The sequence below is a fragment of the Eptesicus fuscus genome, chromosome 13 (genome assembly GCF_027574615.1).
Source record: "Eptesicus fuscus isolate TK198812 chromosome 13, DD_ASM_mEF_20220401, whole genome shotgun sequence".
Taxonomy (NCBI): Eukaryota; Metazoa; Chordata; class Mammalia; order Chiroptera; family Vespertilionidae; genus Eptesicus; species Eptesicus fuscus.
Genome location: NC_072485.1, coordinates 83,636,103 through 83,647,414, shown reverse-complemented (window position 1 = coordinate 83,647,414; position 11,312 = coordinate 83,636,103). Strand labels below are relative to the sequence as shown.

The 11,312-nt window shown below is 68.7% G+C and overlaps 1 protein-coding gene across 1 annotated transcript; it reads right to left on the bottom strand.

Annotated features, from left to right (window-relative positions):
* Positions 1–4,234: 4,234 nt before the first annotated feature.
* MRGPRG (MAS related GPR family member G) lies at positions 4,235–5,095 on the bottom strand. The gene has a single exon (XM_054725849.1). It carries the CDS (start codon positions 5,093–5,095, stop codon positions 4,235–4,237), a length of 861 nt encoding a protein of 286 aa, XP_054581824.1.
* Between the last annotated feature and the right edge of the window lie 6,217 nt (positions 5,096–11,312).

Genomic DNA, 11,312 nt, shown 5'->3' with positions numbered 1-11,312 from the left:
ATGGTGATGGTGGTGGTGGTGGTGGTGGTGGTGGTGATGATGGTGGTGATGATGATGATGGTGATGATGGTGATGATGGTGGTGGTGGTGATGATGATGATGATAATGATGGTGATGATGATGATGGTGGTGATGATGATGATGGTGATGATGGTGGTGGTGATGGTGTGGGTGATGATGATGGTGGTGATGATGGTGATGATGATGATGGTGATGGTGGTGATGGTGATAATGGTGGTGATGGTGGTGATGATGATGGGTGGTGATGGTGGTGATGGTGTGATGATGGTGGTGATGATGGTGGTGATGGTGTGATGATGGTGGTGATGGTGTGATGATGGTGGTGGTGATGGTGGTGATGGTGGTGATGATGGTGATGATGGTGATGGTGATGATTGTGATGATGGTGGTGATGATGATGATGGTGATGATTGTGATGATGGTGGTGATGATGGTGGTGATGGTGATGATGGTGATGGTGATGATGGTGATGATGGTGATGATGGTGATGGTGATGGTGGTGATGATGATGATGGTGATGGTGGTGATAATGGTGGTGATGGTGATAATGGTGATGATGATGGTGATGGTGGTAATGGTGGTGATGGTGGTAATGATGGTGGTGGTGATGGTGGTGGTGGTGATGATGGTGATAATGATGGTGGTGGTGATGGTGATAATGGTGATGGTGGTGATGATGGTGGTGATGGTGGTAATGATGGTGGTGGTGATGGTGGTGGTGGTGATGGTGGTGTTAATGATGATATAATAGATTAACAGAGGTGGGTGCTATGCCAGGCACCTGGCGTGAGGTGCATCACTGACCCGGGCTGTCCTAGAGGCCTAGTGGCTCCCCCACTCCCGCTCAGAGTGGCAGCCGGAGCCACGTTTATCCTTGAAAAGCTGCTCCCCTCCTGGCTGCTGGCCCTGGAGCCCACTTCCCCCTGTCACTTCCCGCTCTGACTGGTAACCAGTTACCCTCGCCCAGAGCGCGTGCCGGGGGTGGAGGGTCACACCGCGAGGGCAGCAACCCGTCCAGCGTCCAGCGGGGCTGCCTGCGCCGGGCTGGCCCTCTCCCCGCAGCAGACGCCCAGCGGCCCCCTAACGAGCCGCTAATGAGGAGGCGGCCCTGCGGCTGCCCGAGCTCCGTCTGTCTGCCCGGGCTCCCTGCCCTCTCTGGCCAGACAGGGCCTGGCTCCCCACAGGAGCCGCCAAATGTCCTTAATCGGCTCCGCAGCCGCCCCCGCGCCTCCTGCGGGAAGCCCTGCCCGGCCATTAGCCCCGCGCCGGCCACCTGCCGCCCCGGGACCGGCTGCTCCGGAGCTGCGGGATGTGGCTGAGACGGGGGCGGCTCCCGGAGCCCCCAGCCGGTGCCCAGCATCCCAGACGTGCTCACCGGCAGAGGGGGCCTGGCCCGCGCGGCCCACGGAGGAGCGGAGGCAGCCCGCCCTGCCGGGCCGTCAGGCGGGTGCGGGCTCACTCCGCCGGGGAATTCAGTGCCGCGTTAAACGTGGAGGAACATCCGTGACGTCCGTCGAAAATGGAGCTCTCCCCGTTCTCTCGAAACACGGGCTCCTGGGCCTGTTTTCCTCAAAAAAAAAAAAAAAAAAAAGGAGCAAAGGACGGTTTATCTCGCTCTTCGTTCTGGAGAACAGACGCGGAGGGGGCGGAGCCCCTGGCTCAGCCACAGGTGACAGCAGACAGCCCCGCCCTGTGGCCTGGCGACGGGGGAGGCCGGCGTGACATCCAGGCGGCCAGAGTCTGGACTTTAAAGCGCAGTTTCCGGTTACCCAGTGCCGGCAACAGGGAAAGGGCCGCCCGGTAAGCGCCAGCCGGTGCCCATCTGCGGCCCGTGGCGCCCGGTGGGCTGGGCTGAGCAGGGCCGTGCCCACTGCAGAGCCGGGAGGTCTCGGGCCTGAGGGCGTTTGGAGGCGCTGGGCCTCTTCTCAGAGCCCCCGGCGGGGCGCCCGCGGGTGGTCACATGTAGGCAATGTGGGGGGGCTCCGGCCGCGGGGGGAGGCCAGGACCCCAGGCCCAGCGCCTCCCTGGGCTCCGAGCAGTTTTCCTCCAGGTCCCACATCCGTCCGCTCCAGCCCTCGGCTCCTGCCCGGGCTGCCCGCGCCCTGAGCGGTGCCCAGAGCTGGCTCGGAGCCAGCCCCTCCGGGCGAAGGAGCAGCCGGGGCCTCTCCTGGGGCGGGAGCGCCCCCCCAAGGCGCCCTGGACGGAGAAGCCAGCGCCACAGCCAGCTGGTCCACAGCTCCGTCCCGTGGACGCCCCACAGGCCACAGCCCGTCCCTCCACGGTGACTGCATCCGGGTGTCCACGCCCCGGCCCCGGTGTGGCCCGAGGAGGCGGCACCTTTGGGTGACTCGGTCTCGAGGTCCGGATGCGGGCTCCGTGGGGACAGGCGCTCCCGCCCGTGCCTGGCAGGGCGTTGGCGTGAGGGGTTGCAAGGGTCTGGGATGGCTGCCCTCTGCCCTCTGAACTCTGCCCTCTGGGCTCTGCACGGAGCCACCTGGGCCTTCCCATCCCCCATCTCCTCAAGCTCCAGGTCAGGGGTCAGGACTGGGCAGGCCAGGAAGGTTCCAGGTCCCAGGACCAGCTGGTCAGACTCCATTCAATTTCAGCCGCACCATCGTACAGCGAGGAGCTGAGAACCTCCCTCTCCGCCAGGAAGCTCCCGGTGTCACGGGACAGACAGACAGACACAAGGACCGAGGCCCGTGGCCGGGCGGGAGGTCCGAGCGCGAGGCCGCAGAGCCGCTGGGCGGGAGCGGAGCCTGGCAGGCTGGCACACGGCGCTCCGTGCCGGACGGGAGAGGCGTCCTGTCCCTGTGGCCTTGGGGCCGGACTGGCCCTCAGTGCCCCCGGGACCCCACGCTGTGGGGCGGCTTGCTAGGGGTGCCCAGCCGAGCCCGACCCGCGCCAGCCCCGCCAGGAACAGGATGCGCAGCTCGGTCGGTCGGTCGGTCGGTCGGGCTCAGACTGGCGTCCCCGCACCCCAACTCGCCATCTGTCTGGGCAGCTGCTGGTCACACGCCCAGACGCTGCCCGCCTGTCCCCACGCGCACGCCCAGTAGGGGCCCCGCAGGGGGCCCCGCAGACATTTCCTGGGGCGGGAGGATGGGCTGACCCTTGGCACCCCTCCTCTGGAACTGCCCCCCCCCCCGCACCCCATTCTGGCCTTCCAGGAAGGAGGCCACACCCTCCTGGGGGTCTGGCAGGACGCATTAGGGACAGAGGCCCCTCTGGCTCCGCTCCCACAGCCCCCCCCCCCCCCCCCCCCCGCTGGCACCACCCAGGCTAAGGGCGCGTCTGGGAGACAAACGGGGGGGGGGGGGGGGGGGAGTCGGCCGCGCGGGTCCCGGGGGGAGAACACCTGCGAGGTGGCGTCTCGGGTGAAGTGTTTCCTTCCAGCTCCTCACGCCCCCCCAGGTCCCGACAAGAACCAGGCCGACGGCTCGGGGAGAGAGCGGACTTTATGGGGCCTCCCTGGCCGCCCGCGGGGCGCACGGGCGTCTCCATTTGGGTGAGAACAGGCTTGTCTCCGTCCCGTTAACAATCAACGTGGCTGCGCGGTCTGCGCCCAAACCGCCGGCCCGGGGTCCGAAGCGCAGCGGCTCCTCTCAGCGTGTCCTGCGGGGCTGCGTGTCAGGGCGATGACGGCCGTTTTAAATCGGAACCACAGGAGGGGGTCGTGCTGTGACCGCTGGAAAGTCCCAGTCTGTCTGTCTGTCTGTCTGTCTGTCCACAGGAGAGTCAGGGACCGCTGGAAAGCACGGCTTCTGGGTTCCACCGTTACACCTCTGTCTGTCTGTCTGTCTGTCCACAGGAGAGCCAGGGACCGCTGGCTGGGCGGGGCGGGGAGAGGTGCGCAGAGGATTCCGGGAGGGGAGGGGCGGGGGGGCGGGGGAGGGCGGGGCTGGGCAGGAGCACCCTCCAGGCAGCAGGGTGACCAGAACGCTCGGTCCCTGGGGGTGGGGCTGGAAGGGGGCGCCCCTTGTCCTTCGGCAGTGACCCCACTTTGGGATGCAGTTGGTGGGGAAGCAGCCCCACCTGGTGGCCAATGAGGGGACTGCGGGGAGGCCCTGGAGGTGGCCACCTGGGTGTTCTGGGACCTGGGGGTTCTGGGACCTGGGGTTCTGGGACCTGGGGGTTCTGAGACCTGGGGGTTCTGGGTCCTGGGAGGGCTTGGTGAGGGGTGAGGGGTGAGGCGTGAGGGGTGTGGGAACCCCTACACGGTGGCCATGGGCAGGGCCAGCCCCCCGGGCCCCCGCGGGGCGCCGTCCCCCAGGGCCCTCTGCAGCACGGCCCGCAGCGGCTGGCGCGTCCCCGGCTGCCGGCCGGCCGTGAAGTAGAGCAGCGGCCTGGCGCTGGCGTGGACGCAGGCCAGGAGGGTGGCCAGCGGCGGGAAGGGGGGCAGCAGGAAGCGGAGCAGGGGCCGCAGGCTCCAGTAGAGGACGAAGGGCAGCCCGCAGAAGGCGAGCAGCAGCGCCGAGCCCAGCACGGCGCCGTAGAAGCGGGGCCGCGGGCGCGGCGAGCAGCAGGCCACCCAGAGGAAGAGGACGAGGCCGGCGCCGCAGGCCCCGCAGGCCGCCGCCAGCAGCCAGGCGATGCCGGCCGCGTGGAGCCGCACGCAGGCCCCCAGGCGCGCGCCCCCCCGCAGCAGGCCGCAGGCGTCGGCGGGCAGCAGCACGGCGGGCGGGGTCAGCGCCCACAGCAGCCCGCACACCACGCCCGACGTGTGCCGCGGCCGCCAGCCCGCGCGGCAGGCGGGGAAGACCTCGGCCACGCACAGCTCCAGGCTGAAGGCCGCCAGCAGCCAGAGCCCCGCGGCGAAGGCCAGGAAGACGACCACGAAGTACAGGGAGTCCGGCGCGCCCAGCGCGGCCTCCGCCGCCGAGAAGGCCACCTGGCCGCCCAGGAAGAGGAAGTCGGCGGCCGCCAGGTGCAGCGCGTAGACGGCGAGGGGGCCCTTCCGGATGTGCAGGCCCAGGTGCCAGAGCAGCAGGCCGTTGCCCAGCAGCCCGCCGAGGCCCACGGCCAGGCTGAGGTAGAAGACCACGCGGGTGAAGGTGCGCCACAGCCCGAACATGGCGGCGGAGCAGGCCCCTGGGAGGAACAGAGAGCCGCTGGCATCGCGCCCCCGGTGGGGAGGCGGGGCGGGGCCCCATGTGCCGTGTCCCCGGGGCAGCCGTTGGACGGCTCCCGCTCGGGGCCACCCTCCGGTGAATTCCGAGCCTCCGGCCTCACGGGCGGTGAGGCGGCCAGTGCCTCAGAGATGAAGACGGGCCGGCAGCCCCGGCCGGGGTGGCTCAGTGGATAGAGCGCCGGCCTGCAGACCCAAGGGCCCTGGGTTCGATTCCGGTCAAGGGCACACGCCCGCGTTGCAGGCTCCTCCCCGGCCCGGGCCCTGGTTGGCGTGTGCAGGAGGCAACCAATCCGTGTCTCTCACATCGATGTTTCTCTCTGTCCCTCTCTCCCTTCCACTCTCTCAAAATCAATGGGAAAACACCCTCGGGGGAGGATTAACAACAAAAAAGACTGGCCAGGTGGGGGGCCCTTCCCCATCCCCTCCTCCCCCTCCCCCGCCAGCCGCCCAGCTAGCCGCGCACAGTGAGGGGGGTCCTGCACAGTGAGGGGGGGCCCTGCACAGTGAGGGGGGCCCTGCACGGTGAGGGGGGGCCTGCACAGTGAGGGGAGGAACCCTGCACAGTGAGGGGGGCCCTGCACAGTGAGGGGGGACCCTGCACAGTGAGGGGGGACCCTGCACAGTGAGGGGGGCCCTGCACAGTGAGGGGGGGCCTGCACGGTGAGGGGGGGAACCCTGCACAGTGAGGGGGGGCCTGCACAGTGAGGGCCTGCAGAGGCCGGTGGGGGGCAGGTCTCTGCAGGTGCGGGGCACCGTGGGGACCACACGTGTGGGACCTTGTCCAGGGCCCTGAGCGGGGAGCCTGGGGCCAGGGCCAGGGCCGGCCTCTGGGGAGAAGCTGACGCGGTGTTTGCTGCCGGCCGGTCCAGCAGAGGACGTCCTTCCAGGGGGAGCTGGGCCCCCAGGACCCACCGTCCTTGTTCTCGGCCCGGAGGGGTCAGCTGAGGGACCATCAGGACTCAGCGGTGAGGTGAGGGGGGTGTGGGGGAGAGGGCAATGGGGGGAGAGGCAGAGACAGACAAGGATGTAGAGACACAGAGACAGAGAGACACAGGGAGAGAGAGACAGACGGGGAGGGAGAGGCACAGAGAGGGGGCACAGAGGAAAGCCCACTGGCACCCCTGGGCACCCCTGCTGGCCGTGCCCCACCGAGTCCCCTTGTCCCGCCCCCCCACTTACCTGGGTCCCACCTCCCGTGAGGCCCCGGGACCTCCCGTCGGCTCTGAGCCCTGCCTGGAGCACACCCCGTGTCTCCTCACCGCTCCTTCCCTGTGGCTGGCCCGGTCCCCAGCGGGGGTCTCACCTGGCCCCCTTGGGCCTTGCCCTGAGATCAGCACACAGAGGTCCTCTCTTGGGGTGCAGTGAGCCGGCTTGGCCTCTGGTGTCGTGGGGTGACTGCGCTGACCCTCCCCCTCTGGACCTGTTTCCCCAGTGTGTACCGAGCGAGCTGACCAGCCTGCCGGGCTGTCCTGGGAACGTGTGTGTGTGTTGGGGCAGGGGGCTCTGCTCCTGGACGGAGGTGAGGGGGGTGAGGGGGGCATGGGGTGGTCCAGGTGGTCCCCAGAGCTCTCAGGTGGGCGCACCTGCCCCCACACCCTAGGAGGACCCGGAGCCCTGGCTGTAAAAACTGCCCTTAGCCCGGCCGGCGGGGCTCAGGGGTTGAGCAAGGACCCAGGAACCAGGAGGTCACAGTCCGATTCCCGGTCGGGGCACAGGCCCGGGTTGTGGGCTCGGTCCCCAGTGGGGGGCGTGCAGGAGGCAGCCATCAATGACTCTCTCTCATCATGGATGTTTCTCTCTCTCTCCCCCTCTCCCTGTCTCTCTGAAATCAATAGGAAAATACATGTTTTTTTAAAAACTGCCCGTCAGTCGGCTTCCCACCCCCTGCCTCCCTCCCCGTCCCGCCATGTCCCTCCCCAGGGAAGCCGGCCCGTCCTCAGGTCTCAGCCCAGCGGGGTGAGCGGGGTGCTCCTCACCTGGGGGCAGGTGCGGGCGCGGGGGCGCTGAGCTCTCACCTGCTGCCTGGCGCCTCTCAGAGCAGCTGGGCCGCTGGGCTCACCCGGCTTTAATCCTCCCCCCCCCCCCCCGGGGCCCGGCGGGCTGGCCGTGGGCCTGGGGCCAGTTCCCTGGAAGTGGGCGGAGGGAGCTCCCCGACCGTCCTCGGGGTGAGCTCAGAGGAGCTGTCCGTGGCCCGTCCTTCCCTCCCTCCTCAGCCGGCTGGACCGCGGGCTCCAGCACACGAGGGCCCCTCCCCCGGCCACGGGCGGGGCCACCCCTGCCAGGTGGTCCCCGGGGTGAAACCTGCTCCGGCCCTCGGGCTGGGTGTGGAGGTGCGTGTGAGCCGGGGCTGTGGGCACGGCCTGACCCTGCCTGCCTGTGAGAATGCCCTGACCCCGGGACCTCAGTTTCCCCCCCTCCTTGCCTGACCGATCACGGACCCGGGGCACCTGGCTCGGGACTGGATCTCGCGATGGGTCGGTGGCCGGTGCCGCTGTGGGTGGTCTGCAGGGGCTGCCACGCCCTCCAAGACCCCGCCCCTTTACCGCCCACCTGCCACCCTGCCTCACCCCCGGGTCCGTGCCCACGGGTCCTCTGGGGTTAGAACGCTTTTCCAAGTTTTGTCTGCAGAGCTCCATACCCTGAAGGTCCCCGACGAGGGGTCCCCATCCCGGGGCTGCGGGGGGCTGTGTTCTGTGGCTCCCGGGGACCCCAGCTCATCCGCGAGGACACAGGTCCCGAGAGGGTGTCTGTCCTCACGTCGTGGGGGTGGCTGCCGTCTGTCACACGTGCCCGGGACCCGCTCAGCGTGCTGGGGGCGCCCCCGCCTCCAGGTGGCCCCGCCTGCCCGGCCCTGCTGCTCCCTGCGCTCTGGTCCCTGCACGCGCCCGGCTGTCCCCTCGCTGCCGCGCGCCGGCCTCGGGCACACGGAGCTCCCAGCACAGCACCCCCGCCCCCCCCCCCGCCCCCCGTGTCGGCAATGACGGCAGCACACCGTGTGGCCTGGCTCCCGGGCTGCACGGCCCGAGGCGCGTCCCTGTCCAAGCCCAGCTGCGTGGTTGGAGGAAGGGTCTTCGCGGGAGGAAGTGAGGGTTCTGGGACGAGGTCACTTGGGGCCCAGGTGCACCCGGGACCAAGGACGAGTGTCCTCGTGAGAGAAGGGAGAGGAGACGCACAGGGAGAGGCAGGGGGCTCGCAGTGGGGGGTCCCGGCGCCTCGCCCGTCTGGGGAGGGCTCGCTGGAGACGGGGTCTCCATGTTCACGTTGTCAGGAGGCACAGCACCCACCCGGACGACGGTCCCTGAGACAGAGTGTTACTCACGGTTCTCGGAGGACCCGCCACGGGACCCGCCACGGGACCCGCCACGGACCGCCGCAGGGGAGCCGGCTGGGCTGGGCGGAGGCAGAGGGGCGGCCGTGGGGCGGGAGCCGGGCCTGGGGTGCCGGGACCTGCCCGGGTGCGGCGGCCAAGGTCGTGGCCCTGAGCACGAGGAGGAACCGGAGAGGCGGTCGGAGGTGAGGGCTGAGCCCGGACTGGTGGTATTTGAAGGCCTTGCCCTGCAGTGGTTTTTATTTCTAGGAACTGGTCTGCCTCAGAGGGGCCGCCCCACAGCCCGACCACAGCATCGGGGAAGAGAGAGGCGGGGGACAGGAGAGAGAGGCGGGGGACAGGAGAGAGAGGCGGGGGGCAGGAGAGAGAGGCGGGGGGCAGGAGAGAGAGGCGGGGGACAGGAGAGAGAGGCGGGGGGCAGGAGAGAGAGGCGGGGGGCAGAAGAGAGAGGCGGGGGACAGGAGAGAGAGGCGGGGGGCAGGAGAGAGAGGCGGTCGGCACGGCAGGTGCTGTGGGCGGCGGGGCGAGGGCGCCCGGCCTGAGGCTGGGGCCTCGCAGCCCCCCTACCCTCCACTCCCAGGTTGGGGTCCCGCACGGCCCCTCCCCCGGGGCTGCCTGCCACCAGCAGGGCAGAGGGGCCTGGCCTGGGGTCTCTGTCTCCCCGAGCCTCAGTTTCCCACGTGTGAGGTCTAGGTGAGGCCACGCATGTCACACGCTGGGTCCGTGCCCAGCACCCAGGAAAGCCTGGGCTTGTGCTGTGAAGAGTTTAAAGAATGAGGTGAGGCCCTGGCCCGTGTGGCTCAGTGGGTGGAGCGTCGGCCTGCGGACCGAAGGGTCCCGGGTTCGATTCCGGTCAGGGGCACGCACCTCGGTTGCAGGCTCCTCCCCGGACCGAGCCCTGGTCGGGGCTCGTGCAGGAGGCAGCCCATCGGTGTGTTTCTCTCACATCGACGTTTCCGTCTCTCCCTCTCTCTCCCACTCTCCCTGAAAATCAATGGGAAAAGGTCCTCGGGTGAGGATTTTTAAAAGTGAGGTGTTCCTGTAAAAACACCCCTTCCTGAAAGTCTCCAAGCTCAGCCGCTGTAGGGAGGCGGGAGGCGGGAGGCGGGAGGCGGGAGGCGGGAGGCCGCTGGCTGAGAGGCCCCTCGGCCCCTCTGCAGGAACAAGCCCCGCCCAGCGCCCCTCACCGCCCCGCCCCCGCCCCCGCCCCGGGATGAAGGGTTCGAGGTCATGAAAAGAAGATAATCCTGCCCAGCCGGCGGGGCTCAGGGGTTGAGCGTCGACCTATGAACCAGGAGGTCAGGGTTCGAGTCCCAGTCAGGGCACATGCCTGGGATGCGGGCCCCATCCCCAGTGTGGGGCGTGCAGGAGGCAGCCGACGGATGATTCTCTCTCCTCATTGACGTTTCTCTCTCTCCTCCCTCTCCCCTCCTCTCTGAGGTCAATAAAACATATGTATTCGTATACCAGGATATAAAGAACACTTGGGGAGAGGTCATGCTTTAGGTTGAACGTTTTTGTTGTGTTTTCCCAACTTCTTAGATAACTAAATAGTTGAGGCGTGAGCTTGGCCTCGCCCAATGAAAAAAACATCATCTACAACTTGTAGCCAGAGTTGGGGGGCGGGGGGGAATGTGGGCGCCTCCCCTGGCCCCTGGTCCACAGGCCCGGCTGCCTCGTGTCCTGAAACACACGGCCGGTCCAGGCCGCGTTCCTGCAGGTCCCCTAGGGGGGCCCACCCTTCCCGGGAAGCCTGGCTGGGGGCCTGTTCCTGGGACCCTGTCCCGGCCGGCCCAGCCCGGCGCCCTGGGGCCCGGAGGGGGCTGGGGAGGGCTCCGCCCCTGGCCCTGGCGGCTCCTTGGACCTGAGCTGCCCCCTCCCGCCCCCCAGCCCTGACCAGGAGCCAGGTGAGGTCCCCGGAAGGGGCTGCCTTGTGGCCTCGCCGTCAGGGGAGGTCCACCGTGGGTCCCTCATGCCTCTGGGGGCAGCACAGGAGCTGCAGGCTCGGGGGTCAGAGCAGAGGTCAAGGCTGTCCTTGCCTGGTGTCCTGGGCCCAGGCTCCGCCCAGCGGGAGGACAGCCCTCCCCAGGCCCCGGGTCCTGGGTCCTGAGGTCTCCGGGACCCCAGGAGGGGTGCTGAGCAGGCAGATCCCGGCAGACAGAACACCGGCCCCATCGGGCACACACCAGCAGCCCAGACGGAGCAGGTGGGGGTGGGCTCAGTTCCCATGGGGACCCCACAGGACTCTGCATTTCTGGGGCTCCTCAGGGAAGCCGCTGCAGGGGCCGATAGGAGGCGTCAGGACACCCCCAAACCCCTGACACGAGGGTGCACCCTCTGGGAAGGATGAGCTCCTGAAGGTCACTGGCCGGGGTCTGCCCCACAAGGCGGGGGGCGGGTGCAGGGAGCAGGCGGGGGCCTGGGCTCTGCCACCTCCGGTCTGAGCGGCTGAGGGACCCCGGAGCCCCGTCGCCCCGGAGGGTTTGCTACGGGGCCTGCGCGGCGGCGGCGGCGGCGGGGCTCGCCTGCTTCGGGGGAAGTGGACATCCGCCCCGAGAGCAGAACTTGAGGCCACTTCCTCTTCGGGGTCTTGTTTCCCCAAACTGAGTAATCGAGGTTGACCATCTGTCCTGGGGGTGTGGGGGGCGGGGGACTGGAGGTTCCCCTGCGGGGGTGCAGGCCCAGCCACGCGGGGCAATGACAGCATGGCGGGGCCGCTGACCCCCGACCCCTCACCCCTCACCCCAGACTCTGGAGAGCAGGCCCACGCACCGGGGACCGGGGACCGAATGCCCTGCGCCCCGTCCGGGCAGGGGCCTCCGGGAGTCAGGT

Excerpts from the sequence above, each read along its gene's own strand:
- MRGPRG (XM_054725849.1), bottom strand. The coding sequence starts at position 5,095 with ATGTTCGGGCTGTGGCGCACCTTCACCCGCGTGGTCTTCTACCTCAGC.